The sequence below is a fragment of the Macaca nemestrina genome, chromosome 9, assembly GCF_043159975.1.
Source record: "Macaca nemestrina isolate mMacNem1 chromosome 9, mMacNem.hap1, whole genome shotgun sequence".
Taxonomy (NCBI): domain Eukaryota; kingdom Metazoa; phylum Chordata; class Mammalia; order Primates; family Cercopithecidae; genus Macaca; species Macaca nemestrina.
Genome location: NC_092133.1, coordinates 64,663,440 through 64,688,506, shown reverse-complemented (window position 1 = coordinate 64,688,506; position 25,067 = coordinate 64,663,440). Strand labels below are relative to the sequence as shown.

Below are 25,067 nucleotides of genomic sequence, written 5' to 3'. Positions count from 1 at the left end.
ACAGAAAGTCTTAATGGATCTACAAACCAACTATTAGAAATTATAGGTGGTGCTTGCTATGGCAGCACATACACTAAAATTGGAACAATGCAGAAAAGATTAGCATGACATAAATATTCATGAAGTGATAAGTCAAAGATAGCAAAATGAGGCCAGGTGCGGTGGCTCAAGCCTGTAATCCCAGCACTTTGGGAGGCTGAGGTGGGTGGATCACCTGAGGTTAGGAGTTTGAGAGCAGCCTGGCCAACATGGCAAAACCTCATGTCTATTAACAATACAAAAAAATTAGCCGGTGTGGTGGCAAGTGCCTGTAATCCTAGCTACTGGGGAGGATGAGGCAGGAGAATTGCCTGAACCCAGGAGGTGGAGATTGCAGTGAGCTGAGTTTGCGCCACTGCACTCCAACCTGTGAGACCCCGTTTCACACACACACACACAAACACACACACAAGAGAAAAAAGGATGGGCCGAGTGTGGAGGCTCACACTGTTCATCCCAGCACTTTGGAAAGCCGAGGATGGCAGATTTCTTGAGCCCAGGAGTTCTTTGCCTCAGCCTCCCGAGTAGCTGGGACTACAGGCTACACCTTGTTTTGTTGAAACAGCTCATAAAACATTGTACCACAGGTATTGAGACAGTAGAGGTATTTCTGTTGATATCAGGGACAAATACTAATAGAATAACTCCCATTCCAGTGTGTACATATTTGAAAGCCCATGTACATGATAAATATATTAACCTTTTGCCAATTTTTTTTTTTTTTTTCCAGACCGAGTCACTCTTTCACCCAGGCTGGTGTCATCTCAGCTCACTGCAACCTCCGCCTCTCAGGCTCAAGTGATTCTCCTGCCTCGGTCTCCTGAGTAGCTGGGATTACAGGTGTGCACCATCACACCCGGCTAATTTTTATATTTTAGTAGAGACTGGGTTTCACCATGTTGGCCAGGCTGGTCTTGACCTCCTGACCTCAAGTGATCACCCACCTCAGCCTCCCAAGGTGTTGGGATTACAGGCCTGAGCCACCGCATGGGGCCCCTTTTGTCCATTTAAAAAATGAATAACAAAAATAAGGATAACCGTTATACCACTGATATTTAACATGGCTCTGGATGTTCTAGTCGATGCCTCCAGAACAGAGAAGTATATAAATATGAAAAATCGGTGCATACCACCGCGCCCAGCAAGGAAACATCTTTTAAAAATGGGAGACACCAGGCCATATTAGAGGCTCAATCCAATAGTGAGGGTGAGGCCGATGATACAAGAGAATGAGGCAATAATTGAAGAAGCGATGCCCTTGAGAATGTTTGAAGCCCTGGGATGCCAAGTGCAAGTGGAGCAATTGCCCTTTAACCAGAACACTTTGTCTGCTATTGAAAAAAAGTGGAAAGAGGTTATGAAGAGTGGTTCAGATATCAGAAGTTTTGCAGAATTTATTTATTTATTTTTTTGAGACTGATTTTTGTATTTTTAGTAGAGACGGGGTTTCACCATGTTGGCCAGGCTGGTCTTGAACTGCTGACCTCGTGGTCCTCCCGCCTCAGCCTCCGGAAGTGCTGGGATTACAGGCGTGAGCCACCATGCCCGGCTAGAAGTTTTGTAGATTTAGCCGTGGCATGATCAAGGAGTTCCTATCTGACAGTTTCTATTTTCTCAATGAGTTTTCCGAAGAAAAGGGGAGAGGCTGTTTCCCAGGGAGTGCGCAGTTCTGAAGGCTAACCAGGGACGCCTGGTTTTGGGCAACTACAAATGGTTGTGTTCAAACTAAGCGTGTGTCAGACACGGGTTGGAGTGTCAAGAGATAAGGCAGGAGCGTTTAGTCTGCTTCAGATATGAAGACTCCCTGTATCCCCAAGGCGGCGGCCAGAGGCCTGCTGCTCAGGAGAGGCGCCCCACGTGGAACGTGCGGGCGCAGGAGGGGCGGCCTGGCGCAGGTCATTTGGGACATCGGCGGGTTGGCGCATGCGCGCGAGACGCGCAGGCGCGCGCCCCTTTCCCTTTTCTGAGTTTTCTGTGTCACCCCGGTTCCGCTGGTTTTTCTGGCTATAGTTCGCCGGTTTTTCTGGCCATAGTCCCCGCGTCCAGCATGGAGCAGCTGGACGAACTGGAGCTGCTGATGGAGAAGAGTTTTTGGGAGGAGGCGGAGCTGCCGGCGGAGCTGTGAGCGGAGCGCGGGGGAGGGTGTGGGAACAAAGCGGGAGATTTGAAAGAAGGAGCGGGAGAGGCCGCGTCCGCACCTCCGCAGACTGACCGGGCCCAGGGCGCAGGGGCCCGGGGCAGCTCCCTGGGCACCCGACGAGCCTCCGGAGTCGGGGCCCGCCTCCCAAGGTGTTCTTTGGGGCCACCCTCAGCCAGAGCCTGGACTTTCCCTCGCCCAGCAGTTCATTGTTTCCCTTGATTTCACCCGTTTCCCTAATTTGAGGAGCTTCGGCCACTGAAATGTTTTTATAATAGGAAATTGCGTCCGCCCTAGGCTTTTCTCGATGTTTAGTTGGATGAACTTATCCTTGGGAGATCTCTGCACCCTCTGCCTGGTGTATATAAATGATCAGAGGAAGTTAACCACGGTCATAATGTGGAATTACTTTCAATATAATAGCAATAATGCTAATTAGCGTTGAGGGATTTTTGCGTTTGGGCTTTTGATCAGCAATACCTTTTGAGAAACATCTTTAAGGCATCATAGCCAATCTTGGGAAATTCATGGCCTGAGGCTAGGTGGAGTACATGAATAAAGCGTTTGCAAAATAATAGAACGGTCACATAACAAAAGATAACTTGTAGGGTAATGTGAAAGGCATTTGGTGTTATCACTGGAGAGGTAATGACTTTGGACTCTCGGTTGGTCCCTCACTGATGCCGCAGTCAAACGGGGAAGACTTAAGAGGTACTTAATAGGAGAAGGGCTGTTTTCTTGAGGAGAGATTATTATTTTGCATAATTTTAGACGGCTTGGACCGATGGATGAAAGTATTGAGAAATTGACTTACCCACTTTAAATATAAGGAATAAAGTTCTGAATTACTATGTAAAGGATTGAGCTAATTCGATACGTATTAAGCTTGCGTTCTGTCCAGTGAGATTTTATCGAAAGATTTCCGGCATTACGTTAGCAGGTTGGACTAAATTATTTCTAAGTACAATTCTGTGGCTCATGGTAGGACTTTCAGTGAACCACGGACACTACCCTTTTCCATAACATAAGACTCATATTTACAAAAAGGATCTTGTCCAAAACATCTCCTTTTACTTGTACTTTGGGAAGGCTTGCACCAATGGTAGAAATTTCTTGTTTAATAATATCCAATTTATACTTTCCTTTCTTTTTCTTTTTTTCCCCCCCAGAAACGGAGACTTTTTCTGTCGCTCAGGAAGGGGCGCAGTGGCATGACTATCTCACTGCAGCCTCAAACTCCTGGGCTCAAGCAATCCTTCCTCCTCAGCCTCTTGAGTAACTGGGACTACAGGTGTGCATCATCATGCCTGGCTTCCAGTGTATTCTTAATCCTCATTGTAATGGGTATCCCACAGAACTCCTTACAGAAATTAAAATGGAAAATCTCATATCATGAGCATGTTTGAAATGGCATTACTTCTGGGAAGTTTTTATAATAGGAATTGTGTGTCTTTGCTCTCTTAATTTTAACTATTTTGGCTAAATGTCATTGCAATAAGCTTTTCAGAAGAAAGAAACCTAGAAAACTGGAAGATTGGTTTGTAGATAAAACAGATTGGATGGCTTCTTATTTCATGGTTGTGCTAAAATAGTTTTGTATGTGTGTGCTTTAGATTTCAGAAGAAAGCGGTAGCTTCCTTTCCCAGAACAGTTCTGAGCCGAGGAATGGATAACCGGTACCTGGTGTTGGCAGTCAGTACTGTACAGAACAAAGAGGGAAACTGTGAAAAGCACCTGGTCATCACTGCTTCACAGTCACTAGAAAATAAAGAACTATGCATCCTTAGGAATGACTGGTAATTTTTATGTGACTTTGAGCACTGATTCGAGTCTTAAGGGTACCATCGTAAAACTCATCAAATGGCTTCTGTGAATGTTACTATAATTTAATTGTTTAAAAGAGAGTAGATTTGATCCTAGCCTAATTCTGCATGAAAATTGTATCTATTACTCTTGTATCTCAAGTATCATATTCCAAAAATTGACTTTTGTTGTCATTTGAAGATCATGTGGGCCAGACATGGTGGCTCACACTTGTAATGGGAGGCCAAGGTGGGCGGATCACCTCAGGTCAGGAGTTTGAGACCAGCCTGACCAACATGGAGAAACCCCATCTCTACTAAAAATAAAAAAAATTAGCGGGGCGTGGTGGTGCATGCCTGTAATCGCAGCTACTCTGGAGGCTGAGGCAGTAGAATCACTTGAACCTGGGAGATGGAGGTTGTGGTGAGCCGAGATCGTGCCATTGCGCTCCAGCCTGGGTAACAAGAGCAAAACTTGGTCTCAAAAAAGAAAAAGAAAAGAAAAGAAAATCACGTACAAAGAGCCTTATTAATGACTACTTCCTATTTCCCAGTACATTCTAAGATTGCAGCTTAAACGCATGTTAGTGTTAACTAAGAGCAAAATTAATTAACACATATGAACATTCTTAGGCCTTAGATTTCTCTACTCAGAATGTGGTATGTGAGGGGTGGAGTGTAGATGCAGAAAAGCTAGAGGTCTAACTTTGGCTCTTTGTTTAAGCTGTGAATTAGTTTGTTTTTGTTGTTGTTGTTGTTGTTTTTGGAGATGGAGTCTTGCTCTGTTGCCCAGGGTGGAGTGCAGTGGCACGATCTCGGTTCACTGCACCCTCCACCTCCCAGGTTCAAGTGATTTTCCTGCCTTAGCCTCACAAGTAGCTGAGATTACAGGCGTCCGCCACCACGCCCGGCTGATTTTTGTATTTTTAGTAGAGACAGGGTTTCACTATGTTGGCCAGGCTAGTCTTGAACTCCTGACCTCAGGTTATCCACCCGCCTCGGCATCCGAAAGTGCTGGGATTACAGGCATGAGCCACCGCGCCTGGCCTAGTTTGAACTAGTTCAGTATGATTTTATTCTTGCTACACTGGGTTTGGCTTCATGCTTCAAGACTTATAGAAGCTGTAGATTTCCTATAAGTCTTAAGAAAGAATTATTAAAACAACCCAATTCATAATTGGAGCTATATATATTACATTAGCAAAGGTTTTTTGATAGCTTTTGCAATAGACTTTACTGGCACTAAGTTGTTTTTCTCTTTGGGATTTATAGAAGACTCTTGAGTATTCTCAGATGTGTTTGGCACGTAGAAAGGGATTGAGTGACTAGGAGTTGTTTTAGAAGACTTTATCCTGGTATTTTATTTTATTTTTTTGAAGACCCAGAAATTTAGAAATATTTTTTTCTTCTTCAGATAAAATACTCATTTATTTTTTTGAAGCCTCCCTAATGTGTTTAAATGTAGGAACCTAAGCAATGTATTTATACTTTAACTTTGCTTTATTTTCAGGTGTTCTGTTCCAGTAGAGCCAGGAGATATCATTCATTTGGAGGGAGACTGCACATCTGATACTTGGATAATAGATAAAGATTTTGGGTATTTGATTCTATATCCAGACATTCTGATTTCTGGCACAAGCATAGCCAGTAGTATTCGATGTATGAGAAGAGCTGTCCTGAGTGAAACTTTTAGGGTAAATAATAGTAACAGTTAATGTTTCTGCAGGGTCTGAGAGTGTTACAGAGCACTTTTACATTTATTATTTCAGTTAATCCTCCCAGCAACCCTATAAAATAAGTGGTATTAATCAGCTGCATTTTATAGATGAGGAAAAATGGGCTCGGAGAGGTTAAGTGACTTGCCCCGCAGCCACATAACTACGAGGTGGCAGTGCTAGGACTAAAGGCCAGGTTCCTGAGTCCTTCAAATCTTGTTCAGGGCTTAATAAGTAATTATAGTAAGAAAATTAATTTAAATGATAAACTTTTAAATTTAAACACAGCTAGACATTTCTAAACTTGGCTTCATGTGATTCCCACTAAACTAAAAATAAATGTGTAAATCACTGTTTAAAAATGTATTTTGGTAGAAAAATTAACCAGGTGTGGTGGCATGCGCCTGTAGTCCCAGCTACTCAGGAGACTGAGGCAGGAGAATCGTTTGAACCCGGGAGGCGGAGGTTGCAGTGAGCCGAGATCAGGCTACTGCATTCTAGCCTGGGCGACAGAGCGAGACTCTGTCTCAAAACGAATAACAAATTGTATTTTGGGCTATTTCAAACATACTAAGAGATGATTGTAATAAACTCCCATGTACTCAACACCCAGCTTTTAATTTATTTTTCTTGAAACATGCAGTTTTATTTTAAAATAAAATAAGTCTCAAAAAAAAGTGTATTTGGGGGCTGGGCGCAGTGGCTCACGCCTGTAATCCCATCACTTTGACAGGCCGAGGTGGGAGTATCACGAGGTCAGGAGTTCAAGACCAGCCTGACCAACATGGTGAAAACCCGTCTCTACTAAAAATACAAAAATTAGCCAGGCATTGGGGTGCATGCCTGTAATCCCAGCTACTCGGGAGACTAAGGCAGGAGAATCGCCTGAACTCTGGAGGCGGAGGTGCAGTGAGCGGAGATCCTACCACTGTACTTCATTCAGCCTAGGGGACAGAGTGAGACTCCATCTCAAAACAAAAATGTATTTTGGGCTATTTCAAACATACAAAGAGATTATTGTAATAAACTCCCATGTACCCAACACCCAGCTTTTTATTTATTTTTCTTGAAACATGTACTTTTATTTTATTTTGAGTCTCACTGTGTCACCCAGGCTGGAGTGCAGTAGGTCACCAAAGCCTTGACCTCCCAGGCTCAAGCAATCCTCCCACCTCAACCTCCCGAGTAGCTGGAGCTATAGGCATGAGCTACTGTGCTTGGCCTGAATATTAAGGTTTTTTTTTTTTTTTTTTTTTTTTTGAGACGGAGTCTTGCTCTGTCGCCCAGGCTGGAGTGCAGTGGCCAGATCTCAGCTCACTGCAAGCTCCGCCTCCCGGGTTCCCGCCATTCTCCTGCCTCAGCCTCCCGAGTAGCTGGGACCACAGGCGCCGCCACCTCGCCCGGCTAATTTTTTGTGTTTTTAGTAGAGACGGGGTTTCGCCGTGTTAGCCAGGATGGTCTCGATCTCCTGACCTTGTGATCCGCCCGTCTCGGCCTCCCAAAGTGCTGGGATTACAGGCTTGAGCCACCGCGCCCGGCCCTGAATATTAAGTTTTAAAAAACTTTTTGGGCCAGGCGCAGTGGCTCACGCCTGTAATCCTAGCACTTTGGGAGACCGAGGTGGGCGGATCACGAGGTCAGGAGATCGAGACCATCCTGGCTAACACGGTGAAACCCCATCTTCGCTAAAAATACAAAAATTTAGCCGGGTGTGGTGGCAGGCGCCTGTAGTCCCAGCTACTCGGGAGGCTGAAGCGGGAGAATGGCGTGAACCTGGGAGGTGGAGCTTGCAGTGAGCCGAGAGAGAGAGCGGGCCACTGCACTCCAACCTGGGCGACAGAGGGAGACTCCGTCTCAAAAAAAAAAAAAAAAAAAAAGGGTCTAGCCTAATACAAGAGTTAATCAAGAAATGAAGTATGAAGTAGTTTTTATTTTTGAGTAGAGAAAAATTCTTTGCCAAAAATCTCTGCTGTAGGTTAAAAAATATTTTTTTCTTCCCAAACATTACTGTTAGGTTTAACTTTTATATTTGAATAGTATCTTTTACTTACATGAGTTTATCAGCTATGCCTTTATTGACTTTTCTATTGGGTGGATTATCAAGTGAAATTAGAGTATAATAGTTTAAATATTATTTGAGAATATTTTGAATTTTTAAATATTGGTTAATTTTTTTTCAAAATGGAGAACATTGATTTTAAAAGTAACTCATACTCAGCCTGGCCAACATGGTGAAACCCTGCCTCTACTAAAAATACAAAAAATAAAAGTTAGCTGGGCATGGTGGCACACACCTGTAATTCCAGTTACTTGGGAGGTTGAGGCATGAGAATCATTTGAACCTGGGAGGTGAAGGTTGCAGTGAGCTGAGATTGTGCCACTGTGCTCCAGCCTGAGTGTCAGAGCAAGAGTCTGTCTCAAAAAAAAAAAAAAAGTAACTCATGCAATAATAATTCAGACAATTCTGAATAGAAGAAAGTGAAAGTCACTTATAATTCCACCCACCAGAAAAGAAATTGTTTAATATTTTGGCATTTGTCTTACCAGTGCATTTTGGCTATGGTGGTTTAATAGATTAGATAATAAATATATACAATTGTGTCTGTTAATATGTTGTGAAATAAATTGTGTGATTTGTTTTTGTAGAGCTCTGATCCAGCCACTTGCCAAATGCTAATTGGTACGGTTCTCCATGAGGTGTTTCAAAAAGCAATAAATAATAGCTTTGCCCCAGAAAAGCTGCAAGAACTTGCTTTTCAAACAATTCAAGAAATAAGACATTTGAAGGAAATGTAAGTAGTTATAAGAGGAACTGCAGGTATAATTTTATTATATAACTTCTGTCCTAGAAACTATAAAGTATTTGTATAGACTATCCAATATAAATTAGTGTAATCTAAAATGCAGATTTCACAGTTCCAGTACACTGTTGGAACTCTGTGTAGAGTTTTTGAAATTGCCCAACAGGATCTTTTTGGGTAAAAATATCTAAATATTTTGTACATGTGCGTAACGGATTCCTTAACTACTTTCAGAGAATGTATAAAGAACTTTTTTTGCATTAGTTCTAGAAACAGTGTGATATACTGAGAATTATATGGGGTTGGGAATAAGATGAAACTAGTTTCAAAATACAGCTTTATGACCAGGTGCAGTGGCTCATGCCTATAATCCCAGCACTTTGGGAGGCTGAGGCAGGCGGATCACCAAGTCTGGAGATTGAGACCATTCTGGCTAACACGGTTAGACCCTGTCTCTACTAAAAATACAAAAAATTAGCTGAGTGTGGTGGTGGATGCCTGTAGTCCCATCTTCTCGGGAGGCTGAGGCAGGAGAATGGTGTGAACCCGGGAGGCGGAGCTTGTAGTGAGCTGAAATCACACCACTGCACTCCAGCCTGGGTGACAGAGTGAGACTCTGTCTCAAAAATAAATAAATAAATAAATAAAAATAAAAAATGTAGCTTTACAGTATTTTTTTTGGGGGGGAGATAGGGGTCTTGCTATGTTGTCCAGGCCTTACTCAAACGACTGGGCTCATGTGTTTCTCCCCACCTCAGCCTCCTGTGTATCTGAAACAGGTACATGTCACCATACCTGGCCTGCCTTACCAGTTTTTGTTTTGTTTTTGAGATGGAGTCTTGCTCTGTCGCCCAGGGTGGCGTGCAGTGGCTTGCTGTCGGCTCACTGCAGCCTCCACCTCCCAGATTCAAGCAATTCTCCTGCCTCAACCTCCCGAGTAGCTGGGATTACAGGCATAAGCCACCACACCTGGCTAATTTTTTTTGTATTTTTAGTGAAGACGGGGTTCCGCCATGTTGGCCAGGGTGGTCTTGAACTCATGACCTCCAGTGATCAACCCACCTCGGTGTCCCAAAGTGCTGGGATTACAGACATGAGCCACCATGCCCGGCCTAAAATTTTGATACATATTACCAAATTGCTCTCTATAGACATTGTCCCAGTTTACATTTGTACTGGCAATATATGAGACTTTGTGAGACCGTATGGTCATCTACATCATTTTTAATCAACTGGAAACTGCCTGATTTCAAACAGCCTTTTGCAAGGATAACCTTCACTTTCAGTAGTCTAACTGTGTGTTTCTCTAGATCTTTTTGGATGCTTTGGTATTAGCAGTTGCTTCCTGGCTTGAAGAATTTCAGCTTCTCTTTCAACCTGCGGCTGCTATTTTGCTTAAGACAATTTTGGCAGAGCTAGCATTGTTAATTTTGTTTTCTCTATTGGACTGGCTCTCTCAGAGGGCTGACACAACTCTGCTCTGTCAGTCTTGGTAAGCTGGAGGTGGCAGAAACCTAGGAAAGTAACAGCTTATTAAATCTGGTATTAGAAATATTGCACAGTTATATGGTAAATGTGTAGTGTCCTAAAGTCTCAATGTCTCATGAATGTGTTATTATGCTGCTCCCTTGAGCAAGTGAGAAAAATTATAAGTTGTATCTTTTTTTTTTTTTTTTTGAGACAGAGTCTCGCTGTGTTGCCCAGGCTGGAGTGCAGTGGCTCACTAGGCTCACTGCAAGCTCCGCCTTCTGGGTTCACGCCATTTTCCTGCCTCAGCCTCCTGAGTAGCTGGGACTACAGGCGCCTGTCACCATGCCCGGAACAGTGCTGACCTATAGTTAGCATTGTATTTGTTGTTATCATCATGGTCTTTATACCTTAATGATTTTCTTTTTTCTTTTTGAATCTCACTCTGCTGCCTAGGCTGGAGTACAGCACCGCGATATCCTCTCATTACAACCTCTGCCTCCCAGGTTCAAGCGAGTCTCCTGCCTCATCCTCCTGATTAGCTGGGATTACAGGCATGCGCCACCACGCCCGACTACTTTTTTTGCATTTTTTAGTAGGATGGGGTTTCACCATGTTTGCCAGGCTGGTCTCGAACTCCTGACCTCAGGTGATCCAGCCTCCTCAGCCTCCCAAAGTGCTGGGATTAAGGGTGTGAGCCACCACGCCCAGCCTATACTTTAATGAGTTCTTATCATCAGCTAAGTGCTTTACATACATTGTTCTATAATCCTCAGACTAACTATGTAAGGTAGTTATTATCTCCTCCTTACAGATGAGGAAACAGGCTTAATTAACAGTGACTTGCTCTTAGTCATGTATCTGGTAGTGCAGAGTTAGGATTCAAACCTAGGTGTGATTTTTATATACAAACTGATAAGCCCCTACCACCCTAGAGTAGTTACTAAGATTGGGGAGCTTAAATATAAAGAAGGAACTGGAATAATCATCCTGGGAGGGTAAGTTTATAACAGCAGTTCTCAAAACTTTTGCTCTCAGGACCCCTTTACACTAAAAAATTATTGAGGACTGGAAAGAGCTTCTGTTTATGTGGGCTATATCTATGATTAATTACTGTACTAGAAATTAGAACAGATGTTTATTAATTCATTTGAAATTAACATGTATATTCATTTATTTTGTTGTTGTTATTGAGACAGTCTTGCTCTGTTGCCCAGGCTGGATTGCAATGGCATGACCTCGGCTCACTGCAACCTCCGCCTCCTGGATCAATCGATTTTCCTGCCTCAGCCTTCCAAGTGGCTGGGATTACAGGTGCCTGCCACCACGCCTGGCTAATTTTTGTGTTTTTAAGTAGAGAGGGGGTTTCACCATGTTGGCCAGGCTGGTCTTGAACTGACCTCAAGTGATCCACTCCTCTCGGCTTCCCAAAGTGTTGGGATTACAGGCATGAGCCACCGCACCTAGCCTAAAATATATATTCATTTAAAAATATCAATCTATGCTTGTTAACATAACATTTTAATGAAAAAAACTGTTGTAAAAAATATATAATGCATGTCATTGTTTTACGTTTTTTCAGTTTCTTCTTTCTTCTTTCTTCCTTATTTATTTTTTTTTTGAGGTAAGGTCTCTCTCTGTTGCGCAGGCTGGAGTGTTGTGATGAAATTATTACCCACTATAGCCTCAAACAATCCTCCAGCCTCTATTTTTTTCTTTCTTTCTTTCTTTTTTTTTTGAGATGGAGTTTTGCTCTTGTTGCCCAGGCTGGAGTGCAATGGCATGATCTCAGCTCACTGAAAACTTCCGCCTCCCAGGTTCAAGCAATTCTCTTGTCTCAGCCTCCCGAGTAGCTGGGATTACAGGCATGTACCACCATGCCTGGCTAATTTTGTATTTTTGGTAGAGACGGGGTTTCTCCATGTTGGTCAGGCTGGTCTTGAACTCCCCACCTCAGGTGATCCACCCGCCTCGGCCTCCCAAAGTCTTGAGATTACAGGTGTGAGCCACAGAGCCTGGCCGTTTTTTTTTTTTTTTTTTTTCTTAAAGCTACAGCACCCAATATTCCCAGGTGGTCTCCCATCCAAGTAGTAACCAAGCTCAACCCTGCTTAGCTTCTGAGATAAGATGAGATCAGCTGCGTTCTGGGTGGTATGGGTGTAAACCAAGCCTCTATTTTTGCAAATGTTTTAAAGTATGACTTCATAGAAGATCGTGGATTCTTGTGTCTGCTTCTGCATTCAAAATATTTCTATATTTTATGTCATGTAGCCTCAGAAAATTCAACTGTACTGTCATGAAAGGAAAATGATAAATAATGTATTCATATTGTTATGACATAATTTTGACCTTGTAAGAACCCTGAAAAATTGATAGTTGGGTTTTTTTGTTTCTGCAGATTTCTCACGTAAGAAGTTAACCTTCCTATATACTGTCCTTTGATGTTGTAAGACTGTTACTACCTTTCTGTCCATATGACCCTTTTTCCTCTTTAACGTTTCTACTTTCCATTGCTTGGTTTCAGGAGCAATATCTCAATTTTTTTTTTTTTTTTTTTTGAGACGGAGTCTCGCTCTGTCGCCGGGGCTGGAGCGCAGTGGCCGGATCTCAGCTCACTGCAAGCTCCGCCTCCCGGGTTTAGGCCATTCTCCTGCCTCAGCCTCCTGTGTAGCTGGGAGTACAGGCGCCCGCCACCTCGCCCGGCTAGTTTTTTGTATTTTTTTAGTAGAGACGGGGTTTCACCGTGTTCGCCAGGATGGTCTCGATCTCCTGACCTCGTGATCCGCCCGTCTCGGCCTCCCAAAGTGCTGGGATTACAGGCTTCAGCCACCGCGCCCGGCCCCAATTTTTTTTTTATATCCCAAAGGTATAACTGGGACTCTTCCAATTAGACCATGGTATGAATTAGAGCAAATTATCTGAAATTTGATGTCATGTCACTGTTTCAGTGTTATTTGGATTTTTTTTTTTTTCAGACAGGGTCTCACTGTCACCCAGGCTGGAGTACAGTGGTGAGATCACAGCTCACTGTAACCTCAAACTCTTGGGCTGAAACGATCCTTCCGCTTCAGCCTACTGAAGAGCTGGGACTATAGTTCCACACCACCATGCTTGTTGTTATTTGGATGTTTTTTAAAAATTGTGGTTAAATACATATAAAAATCACTGTGTTAGGCTGGGCGTGATGGCTCACCCCTGTGATCCCAGCACTTTCAGAGGCCGAGGCAGGCAGATCACGTGAGGTCAGGGGTTCAAGACCAGGCTGGCCAACATGGTGAAACCCCATCTTTACTAAAAATACAAAAATTAGCTGGGCATGGTGTCGTATGCCTGTGGTCCCATACAGGCATATGACATACAGGCATAGTCACTGAGGGGACTGAGGCAGGAGAATCACTTGAACCTGGGAGGTGAAGGTTGCAGTGAGCCGAGATTGCGCTAGCTTGGGCAACAAGAGCGAAACTCCATCTAAAAAAAAAAAAAAAAAAAAAAAGATTACCTTATTAGGTCACGCGTGGTGGCTCATGCCTGTCATCCCAGCACTTTGGGAGGCCAAAGTGGGCAGATTGCTTGAGCCCAGGAGTTTGAGACCAGCCTAGCCAACATGGTGAAACCCTATCTCTACTGAAAATACAAAAAAGTTAGCTGAGCATGGTGTTATGTGCCTGTAATTCCAGCTACTCTGAAGGCTGAGGGGGGAGAATCACTTGAGCTTAGAAGGCAGAGGTTGCAGTGAGACGAGATCGCGCTACTCTACTCCAGCCTGGGTGACAGTGTGAGACCCTATCTCAAAAAATAAGAAAGAAAAGAGATAAAGAAAAAGAAGAAAAAAAAATTACAATTTTAACTTTTTGTGGGGATGTGTGTGTGTGATGGAGTCTTGCTCTCTTGCCCAGGCTGGAGTGCAATGGCGTGATCTCGGCTCACTGCAACCTCTGCCTCCTGGGTTCAAGCAATTCTCCTGCCTCAGCCTCCCAAGTAGCTGGGATTACAGACGTGCACCACCACGTCTGGCTAATTTTTGTATTTTTAGTAGAGACAGGGTTTCACCATGTTGGCCAGGCTAGTCTCCAACTGCTGACCTCGGCCTCCCAAAGTACTGGAATTACAGATGTGAGCCACCGTGCTCTGCCTGTGTTAACCATTTTTAAGGGTATAGTTCAGAGGCAAAGTACATTCACCTTGTTGTGCAACCATCACCTATCTATCTCCAGAACTCTTTGCATCTTCCCAAACTGAAGGTCTGTGCCCTTGAAACAATAACTTCTCCTTTCCTCCTCCCAGCCTCTGGCAACCCCCATTCTACTTTCTGTCTCTGTGATTTTCACTGCTGTATGTGCCTTATATGAATATTAGTCCTTTTGTGACTGGCCTATTTCACTTAGCATAATGTCCTGAAGGTTATTCAATGTTGTAGCGTATGTCAGAATTTCCTTCCTTTTTATAGCTGAATAATACTGCATTGTATGGAATATGCCACATTTTGCTTATCCATTTATTGGCTGATGAACAGTTGGGTTGCTTATTTGTGTTTTTGTCCTCATTTACTTTTCTAATATTTATACTTTCATATTTACTATCATATTTTTGGCAGGTACCGCTTAAATCTAAGTCAAGATGAAATAAAACAAGAAGTAGAGGACTATCTTCCTTCGTTTTGTAAATGGGCAGGAGATTTCATGCATAAAAATGCTTCGACTGACTTCCCTCAGATGCAGCTCTCTCTGTAAGAAACACATTTTGTTTATATAGTCTTCTTATTTTTAGACCAGGATGCTATTCTGTGTGTTGAATCAAAGTTTTTAAAAGATTGAGCAATTACAATTAGCTGTTTTGCTTGCTTACTTTATAAATTACTGTCCTAAGTATCTTTACATGACAAAAAAGAAACCAGTGAATAGAAAATTTTATTTTCATTATTATAAGATAGCTTATTTTTTATACGTAGATATGTATTTTCTTTTTCTTTCTTTTTTTTTTTTTGAGATGGAGTTTTGCTCTGTCACCCAGGCTGGAGTACAGTGGCACTGATCTTGGCTCCCTGCAACCTCCGCCTCCCTGCAACCTCCGCCTCCCACGTTCAAGAGATTCTCCTGCCTCAGCCTCCCAAGTAGCTGGGATTACAGGCGCCTGCCACCACGCCTGGCTAATTGTGTATTTTTAGTAGAGACAGTGTTTCACCGTGTTGGCCAGGCCAGCCTCGAACTCCTAACCTCAGGTGATCCACCTGCCTCGGCCTCCCAAAATGCTGGGATTATAGGCGTGAGCCACCGCGCCCAGCCTTTCTTCTTTTTTTTCTTTTTTGAGACAGAGTCTTGCTTTGTTGCCCGGGCTGGAGTGCAATGGCATGATTTAGGCTTACTGCAACCTCCGCCTCCCGGGTTCAAGCGATTCTCCTGCCTCAGCCTCCCAAGTACCTGGGATTACAGGTGCCCACCACCACACCTGGCTAATTTTTTGTATTTTTAGTAGAGACGGGGTTTTGCCATATTGACCAGGCTGGTCTTGAACGCCTGACCTCAGGTGATCCACACACCTTGGCCTCCCAAAGTACTGGGATTACAGGTGTGAGCCACTATGCCCAGCCTGTATTTTCTTATAAAGTAATCAATTTTTGGCATCCTAATTTTTTTCATTTGATTCTTTTTTTTTTTTTAAAACGAAGTCTCATTCTCTTCCCCAGGCTGGAGTGCAATGGTGTGGTCTTGGCTTACTGCAACCTCCACCTCCCGGGTTCAAGCTATTCTCCTGCCTCAACCTCCTGAGTAGCTGGGATTACAGGTGTGTGCCACCACACCTGGCTAATTTTTGCATTTTTATTAGAGATGGGGTTTCATCATGTTGACCAGGCTGGTCTCGAGCTCCTGACCTCAACTGATCCTCCCACCTCGACCTCCCAACGTGCTGGGATTACAGGCATGAGGTACTACGCCTGGCCTCATTTGATTTTTTCATGTGTATTTCTCTGTGTTACTAGCATATAGTCTGTGTCATGTGTTGACTATCATATGGATGTGCTATGTATTTAGTGTGTTTACCCATTTAATGCTGTTTGGCGTTACGTGTATTTTCAAGTTTTTTTTTTTCCCTCAAAGTGGCATTATTATAATTTTATAGGGGAGATATGTTTTTTTCTGTTATTCATTCAGCAAATATTTATTGGGTGTCTAATATGTGCCAAGTAATGTTTTAGGTGCTTGGATCATGGTAGCAAAAAAGGAAACAAAACATACAACCACCTACTTTCTGGAGTTTCTATACTACTGCACAAGTAAACAGCAGGGGACCAGACCGTGATTAATGTAGTGCCAAACAATGAGGAGGGTAAGAAGAAAGGGAGAATAGGTAGGTAGTGATGGCAGGGGTATTCCATAGAATGTTCATGGAAGGCCTTTCTCATAAGGTAGCATTTGAGCAGAAGCTTAAAGGAAATGAAGTAGTGAGACATACAGCTGTCTGTCGGAGGAATGTTCCAGGTAGAGGAAACAGGGCAAAAGCCCTGTGGCTGACACATACTAGCTGTGTGTGCAGTATTTCAGCGAGTCAGTGTGATGGCTAAAGCAAAGTGCAGTAGGAGAAGAGCAGCAGTAGTTGCCCTGGAGCCTCATCATCCTGGTCAGGACTTGGATGCTGCTCTGATTAGAATGGAAGCCATTGGAGGGTTTTTATCTGATTTCCTTTTTTTTTTTTTTTTTTAAAACAGGCAGCATTTTATTTTTCTTTAAATGGGCACAACTTCCATGTATACTAATATTCTCAGTGTTCTCTCAATATTTTCAATATTTTGTAACATTTTGTGATCTAAAAAGTTTGCTTTAAGGGTATCCAGGCATGGTGGCTCATGCCTGTAATCCCTGCACTTTTGGAGGTCAAGGCGCTGTGTCAGCTGAGCTCAGGAGTTTGAGACCAGCCTGGCCAACATGGTGGAACACCATCTCTACTAAAAATATGAAAATTAGACAGGCGTGGTGGTGGGTGCCTGTAATCCCAGCTACTCGGGAGGCTGAGGCAGGAGGATCGCTTGAACCAGGAGACAGAGGTTGCAGTGAGCTGAGATCATGCCACTGCACTCTAGCCTGGGCAACAAAGCGAGACTCTGTCTCAGAAACAAAAGAAAAGCTTTAAGATTTGTGAGTCAGAAAGATTTGGAGTAGTTAGTTCTTTGGACCTATTCCCTGTGGTTCGAAGGATATAATGAGCCTGGATGTGAATCCCAGTTTGGCCATAATTTGGCCGTATAACTACAGCAAGCTCCGTAAGTTGTGTGTGCTAGTTTCTGCTTTGATCTCATTTACTTTTTTTTTTTTTCTCTCTCCTTTTTTTTTTTTGAGACAAGGTCTCACTCTGTTGCCTAGACTGGAGTGCAGTGGTGCGATTTAGGCTCACTGCAACCTCTGCTTCCTCCTGAGTTCAAACAGTCCTTCCACCTCAGTCTTCTGAGTAGCCAAGACTGCAGGTGCACACTACACTGCCTGGTAATTTTCGTATTTTTTGTAGAGATGGTGTTTCACCATGTCACCCAGGATGGCTAGTCTTGAACTCCTGGACTCAAATGATCCTCCTGCCTTGGCCTCCCAAAGTGCTAGGGTTACAGGCATGAGCCACCTTGCCTGGCCCTCTAATGGGATTTTCATATGTATTTTTAAAATATTTAGTAGTTTAGAAAAAGGCTTGTCTTGATGTTAGAGTTGAGTTTGTTTTTTTTTGTTTTGTTTTGTTTTGTTTTTGAGATGGAGTCTCACTCTATCACTCAGGCTGCAGTACAGTGGCACAATCTTGGCTCACTGCAACCTCTGCTTCTCGGGTTCAAATGATTCTTGTGACACAGCCTCCTGAGTAGCTGGGACTATAGACATGAGCCACCACGCCTGGCTGATTTTTGTATTTTTAGTAGAGACGAGGTTTCACCATGTTGGCCAGGCTGGTCTCGAACTTCTGACCTCAAGTGATCCGCCTGCCTCGGCCTCCCAAAATGTTGGGATTACAGGCATGAGCCACTGTGCCTGACTGAGTTTGTTTATATTTTTTATTTCTGTAGTGGTCGTAAATTTTTCACCAGCTTCCTACACTTAGCAAAAAGCTAGAGTGAGTAGATTGTTTAGCTTTTCTTGTGTTTTAAAAATAAATTTACAGCCGGGTGCGGTGGCTCACACCTGTAATCCCAGCACTTTGGGAGGCTGAGGCAGGCGGATCACAAGGTCAGGAGTTCGAGACCAGCCTGGCCAACATGGTGAAACCCCGTCTCTACTAAAAATACAAAAATTGGGTGTGGTGGCATGTGCCTGTAATCCCAGCTACTCAGGAGGCTGAGGCAGGAGAACTGCTTGAACCGGGACCCGGGAGGTGGAGGTTGCAGTAAGCCGAGGAGATCACGCCATTGCACTCTAGCCCGGGCAACAAGCATGAAACTCTGTCTCAAAAAAAAAAAAAAAAAAAAAAAAAAATATATATATATATATATATATATGTATGTATATACGCATGTTTCATTCTTTTCATTCTTTGTTATTTCTTTGGAACAGATTGACATAGGGGATGGATATTGGGCTTCACTATGATAAACTATGTTTATCAAGTAGTCATCCTTCATCTAGTTCCTTGTTTTGCTTTATAATATTTCTGTCATTCTGGTCTCTATCAATGTTCTGTGACACTAAGAAAGTTGATTTTATTGGCCGGGCGCAGTGGCTCATGCCTGTAATCCCAGCACTTTGGGTGGCCGAGGCGGGCAGATCATGAGGTCAGGAGTTCGAGACCAGCCTGGTCAAGATGGTGAAACGCCATCTCTACTAAATATATAAAAATTAGCTGGGCATGGTGGCGGGCACCTGTAATCCCAGATATTCGTGAGGCCAAGGCAGGAGAATCGCTGGAACCCGGGAGGCAGAGGTTGCAGTGAACCGAGATCGCGCCACTGCACTCTAGCCTGGGTGACAGAGCAAGATCCCATTTCAAAAAAAAAAAAAATGGGACCGGGCGCGGTGGCTCAAGCCTTTAATCCCAGCGCTTTGGGAGGCCGAGGCGGGTGGATCACGAGGTCAGGAGATCGAGACTATCCTGGCTAACATGGTGAAACCCCGTCTCTACTAAAAATACAAAAAAAAAAACTAGCCGGGCGTGGTGGCGGGCGCCTGTAGTCTCAGCTACTTGGGAGGCTGAGGCGGGAGAATGGCGTGAACCTGGGAGGCAGAGCTTGCAGTGAGCCGAGATCATGCCACTGCACTCCAGCCTGGGAGACACAGCGAGACTCCATCCCAAAAAAAAAAAAAAACCAACAAAAAAAAAATGTTAATTTTATCTTCAACTGCTCCTAATTATTTATCCTCATTTACCCTCCTTCCTCCTCCCTCCCTTTTTTCCCCTTCCTTCCTCCTTTATTTCTTTTTGTCATTTACATTTGCTTGAAATTTTTTTTTTTTTGAGATGGAGCCTCACGTTGTCGCCTAGTCTGGAGAGCAGTGGCGCAGTCTTGGCTCACTGCATCCTCTGCCTCCCAGGTTCAAGCGATTCTCTTGCCTCAGCTTCCTGAGTAGCTGGGATTACAGACGCCTGCCACCATGCCCGGCTAATTTTGGCATTTTTAGTAGAGACGAGGTTTCACCATGCTGGCCAGGCTGGTCTCGAACTCCTGTCCTTAGGCAATCCACCCACCTCAGCCTCCCAAAGTGCTGGGATTACAGGTGTGAGCCACTGCACCCAGCTGCTTGACATTTTAAATTCCGGTAGATGTCTATTTTTGTAGTTTTTTTGGACATAAGCTTTTCTTTTACTTTTTGTTAATTGTTTTAGCATCCTGTCTGCATGTTTGCTTGTTTGTTTGTTTGTTTTCCTTTGGTGGAGTCTTAACCCAAATGTGTTTTTTTCTTTTTGGTTAAAATTAACCCATTGTTTTTACAATGATAAGCATGATTCTCAGAATTCTGGGTTAATAAATTCTGCAAACATTTATTCAATGCTATATATGTGCCAAGGATTATACCAGGTACTGTTGTTGTAGGGATAACCAAAGCCCTCAGGAACTCAGTGTATTGGTGGTAGATGAAAATAATAAAAGTGAAGGGGTTTGCTGGTGGAGAAAATGTAGGTGACAAAAGCAGCATGGAACCCTTGGAGGTAACAGCATATAAGGGACAGAAGGACAGAATAGTATCTGTTGAAGGAGGCTTAGGATAGGTCAGCAAGGGATTTGCAGCCTGGAAGAAGGGCATCATAGATGCTAGGGAAAGAGGGTGGAATTCAGACTCATCTTTGACTTGCAAAGAATCTTTGAAATAAAATCCTACATTTTTTTGTCAAAATACAAAATTATATACATTTTATATACAATGCACTCATGCTGGCTTAATGATGGGGATATGTTTTGAGAAATGTGGTGTTAGGCAATGTCATCATTGTGTGAATGTCAGAGTGTACTTGTGCAAACCTAGATGGTGGAGCCTACTACACACCTAGGCCATATGGTATAGCCAGTTGCTTCTAGGCTACACACTTGTACAACATGTTACTGTACTGAATACTGTAGGCAGTTGTAATAACGGTTAGTATTTGTGTATCTAAACATATCTAAATATAGAAAAGATAGTGTGTTGCATTACCACCATAGCTAGATGTCACTAGGCAATGGAATTTTTTAGCTACATTATAATCTTATGGGACCACCATCCTATGTTGATGAAATCATTGTTATACAATGGATGACTGTATATATAATTTTTCAAGTCACACAGAACTTTTATTGAAATAGATGATGCATTATGCCGTAAGGGAAACACCAATAAATTTTAAAGGATCAGTAGTATCTTAGAGACGATATTCTGCAACTGTACTGTAACAAAGTTAGAATAACTTTGATTCAAAGTTAGATAACAAAAGGATATCTAAAATTCTCATGGTTTGTAAACTAAGGAAATGTTGATAAATGTTTTAAAAGGTCAGTCATAAAGGAAATTAACACATTTAGAATAGGTGGTTACATACCAAATTTTGTAGACTATAGCTAAAGTAGTACTTAGAAATTAATTTTTGTTACCATTTAAAAAAATTGTGGTGGCTGGGTGTGGCGGCTTACGCCTGTAATCCCAGCACTTTGGGAGGCTGAGATGGATAGATCACTTGAGGTCAGGAATTAGAGACCACCCTGGCCAACATGGTGAAACCTTATCTCTACTAAAAAATACAAAAATTAGCAAGGCGTGGTGGTGCACGCCTGTAATCCCAGCTACTTGGGAGCCTGAGACAGGAGAGTTGCTTGAACCGGGGAGGTGGAGGTTGCAGTGAGCCGAAATTGCGCTACTATACTCCAGCCTCTGCGACAGAGTGAGACTCCATCTCAAAAAAAAAAAAAAAAAACCTGTGGTAATAAACATATAGTGGCCGCGCATGGTTGCTCATAACTGTAATCCCAGCACTTTGGGAGGCCAAAGCAGGAGGATTGCTTGAGACCAGGAGTTCAAGATCAGCCTGGGAAACATGGTGAGAACATAGCTCTACAAAAAAAAAAAAAAAAAAAAAAAAAAAAAAAGGCCGGGCGCGGTGGCTCACGCCTGTAATCCCAGCACTTTGGGAGGCCGAGGTGGGCGGATCACAAAGTCAGGAGATCGAGACCACGGTGAAACCCCGTCTCTACTAAAAATACAAAAAATTATCCGGGCGCGGTTGTGGGCGCCTGTAGTCCCAGCTACTCGGGAGGATGAGGCAGGAGAATGGCGTGAACCCGGGAGGCGGAGCTTGCAGTGAGCCGAGATCGCGCCACTGCACTCCAGCCTGGGCGACAGAGCGAGACTCTGTCTCAAAAAAAAAAAAAAAAAAAAAAATTGGCTGGGCCTAACAACTGATGCCTGTAGTTTCAACTACTTGAAAGGGTGAGGCGGGAGGATCTCTTGAGCCCAGGAGGTCAAAGCTGCAGTAAACTGTGTTTGTGCTGCTGCATTCCAGCCTGGGTGACAGAGTGAGACTCTGTCTCAAAATAATAATAATAGTAAAGCCACATTGCTTCTTTTTCCAGGGCATTGGATTTTAGTAACAACTTTAAAAGTTTTTTTTCCCTGTATTCTATTAGGTATAGATGTGACATTTCATAAATAATAAGTTTTGCCTTATTTATAAAAGCATATCTGAATATACACCATGAACAAATAACAGTGAGAGAAGATAAATATTTAAGAAATTTCAGACCAAGTGCGGTGGATCATGCTTGTAATTCCAGCACTTTGGGAGACCAAGACAAGAGGATTGGTTGAGTTCACCATGTTGCCCCGCCTTTTGTAGACTCTGTCTCTACAAATTTGAAAATAATTAACAGGGTGTGGTGGTGCACACCTCTCATCCCAGCTACTTGGGAGGCTGAAACAGAAGGATTGCTTGAGCCCAGGAGGTCAAGGCTACAGTGAGCCGTGTTCATGCCACTGTTCATGCTTGGGCGACAGAGAGAGACCCTGTCTCACTAAGACAGAAAAAAAAAAAAGAAATTTTAGATAAATTATGACTTCTCTGAATTTCACTATTGTGTTCAACGATTCTGGAAGGATGCATATCTTCCATGAGATTATATTTGAAGCATCTTGAAATAGTTTTTTTTAATGAAAAATTGTATGGGGAGGGGGTAAGGGGGAGGGATAGAGGGATAGCATTAGGAGATATACCTAATGTATAATGGCTACAGCATACCAACTGGCACATGTATATATATGTAACAAACCTGCATGTTGTACACATGTACCCTAGAACTTAAAGTATAATAAAAAAAAAGAAAGAAAAATTATTTAAGACAGCATTTTTTTTTCTTGGAAAATATTCTCATTTGTTAAAAAATTGCTGTCCATGGCCAAGTGTGGTGGCTCATGCTTGTAATCCAGCACTCTAGGAGGCCAAAGCAGGTGGATCATTTGAGGTCAGGAATTTGAGACCAGCCAGGACAACATGGCAAAAGCCTGTCTCTATTAAACAAAAAAAGGAAGAAACAGCTGTCCAAAAAAAGAAATGGGGTTGACCATAATAATATGAACTAAACAAAAATCAACTAAATTATCTATTCTAACAACTAGAATTATTCTATTTTTAAAAATCTTCATTTTGATATGATAGGAAATGTTTTATTACTAGAAAAGTCATCTTTTTCATGTAAGATTTCCACTAGATTTAGTATTTTATGTGGCTGGCTTTGAATCTAAAAGTGTAAAATATTTTCCCAGTAGATAGGATTAATAAGAGGTAACACTTATCTTTCTTTTCTTCTAATCTCTTCTGCAGAATAACTGTAACTGCTCTGAAAATGAGTAAATCTTAGATAAGAGAGGAGATTTGTAAGTTATTTCCACCTCTTCTCATTCCTTCAACATTTATATATTCCCTTTTTTTCTCCTTCCTGTGCTCATGGTTTATTTACCAATTAAGAGATTAAAGTCAGAACCTTTTTATAATAAAAAAAATTGAGTACTTACTTTAAATATTGATAGTGGTAGACATGGTTTCGTTTAGTTATTAAGTAAAGAAAATGGGACACTTGGAAGTGACCATGAGCTCCTTTGAAGATTGTCATCTGGGGGTGTGTGGATGAAGTATTGGGTGAATGAGCCCCAGACTTCATAGATGATGGAGATAGCCAATTTTTTTTTTTTTTTTTTTTTTTTTTTTTGCTACTGAGTCTTGCTCTGTCACTCAGGCTGGAGTGCTGGAGTGCAGTGGCACGATTTTGGTTCACTGCAGCCTCTGCCTCCTGGGTTCAAGCGATTCTTCTGCCTTAGCCTCCCAAGTAGCTGGGATTACAGGCATGTGCCACTCTGCCTGGCTAATTCTTGTATTTTTTTTAATAGTGATAGGGTTTCGCCATGTTGGCCAGGCTGATCTTGAACTCCTGAACTCAAGTGATCTGCATGAGCCTCGGCATGAGCCACCAGCAGACAACTCATTCTTAATCAGTGTAATCTAGTGTTATGTGAAGGAATACATCTCTCATTTTTTAGGGTGCAACCTCATGCAAGCCATTATATACTAATTTGCATAATAATTGTATATCAGAATACTTAGATTGGAATTGTGGCTCTAGCAATTAAAGTAGCAAGACGGTTGTAATCTAGGCCTGAGAAAATAAGGGCCTGAGTTAAGAAGATTATAGTAGGAATGACTGAAAGGAACAGATGATAAATACTGAGAAAGACTAAATTCCATGAGCAGAACCTGTAGGACAGTGGTTCTTAAACTTGAGCATGCATCAGAATTGTGGAGGGTTGGTTAAACAGACTGCTAGGCCTCACCCCTAGAGTTTGTGTTTGAGTAGGTTTGGAGTGGGTCTTTGAGGATTTACTTTTATAGCAAGTTCTCAGGTGATGCTGATGCTACTGGTCAAGGGATCACAGTTTGCAAATCACTGCTGTAAAAGTAGGTAGACTCTTTCCCTCCCCACATTCTCTGTGTGTAATAGACAGTCAGAGCCAGCAGATGTGAAATGAGCTAAGTGTTCTAATTAAGTGTTTTTGTGCTTTTTTTTTTTTTTCAGGCCAAGTGATAGTAGTAAGGATAATTCAACATGTAACATTGAAGTCGTGAAATCAATGGATATTGAAGAAAGCATTTGGTCCCCTAGATTTGGATTGAAAGGCAAAATAGATGTTACAGTTGGTGTGAAAATACATCGAGGGTGTAAAACAAAATACAAGATAATGCCGCTGGAACTTAAAACTGGCAAAGAATCAAATTCTATTGAACACCGTAGTCAGGTATAAATGTTAATAAGAACATTGTCTGTTTTATACTTTTAAAGATGCAGTCTGCTTTGTATATTTTGGTTCAATTCAGGTCATTTTTATTTCAGTTTCATGTACTTTTCCATTTACATACATTTAGGGTACTCAACTTGTTTTATAAATATATACATGCTACAGTAGAAATGTTTATCAGCCAAGTAATGTAACAGCTGAATTTGTAAGCCAATGTTGCCAGATTCAGGCTGCCAAACGAATCTAAGCAGATGCTCCTAAGAAAAATAATTATTGGCTTGGTGTGGTGTTGGGAGGATCAGCTGAGCCCAGGAGTTCAATACCAGCTTGGACAACATAGCAACACCCCGTCTCTACAAAAAAATCAAAAACAAAAAAATTAGCCAGGCATG

General features: G+C 42.5%; 1 protein-coding gene and 1 pseudogene across 1 annotated transcript in view; one reads left to right on the top strand and one right to left on the bottom strand.

Moving 5' to 3' along the window:
* Positions 1 to 25,067, top strand: part of LOC105466119 (solute carrier family 25 member 16) — a 121,148-nt gene that overhangs the window by 54,228 nt on the left and 41,853 nt on the right. Inside the window, exons 9-13 of the mRNA XM_071069631.1 lie at positions 3,790 to 3,972; positions 5,489 to 5,672; positions 8,340 to 8,485; positions 14,556 to 14,687; positions 24,456 to 24,675. Coding sequence (XP_070925732.1) covers positions 3,790 to 3,972; positions 5,489 to 5,672; positions 8,340 to 8,485; positions 14,556 to 14,687; positions 24,456 to 24,675 — 865 coding nt within the window. The remainder of the gene's footprint in view (positions 1 to 3,789; positions 3,973 to 5,488; positions 5,673 to 8,339; positions 8,486 to 14,555; positions 14,688 to 24,455; positions 24,676 to 25,067) is intronic.
* Positions 12,008 to 12,126, bottom strand: LOC112423906 (5S ribosomal RNA; annotated as a pseudogene).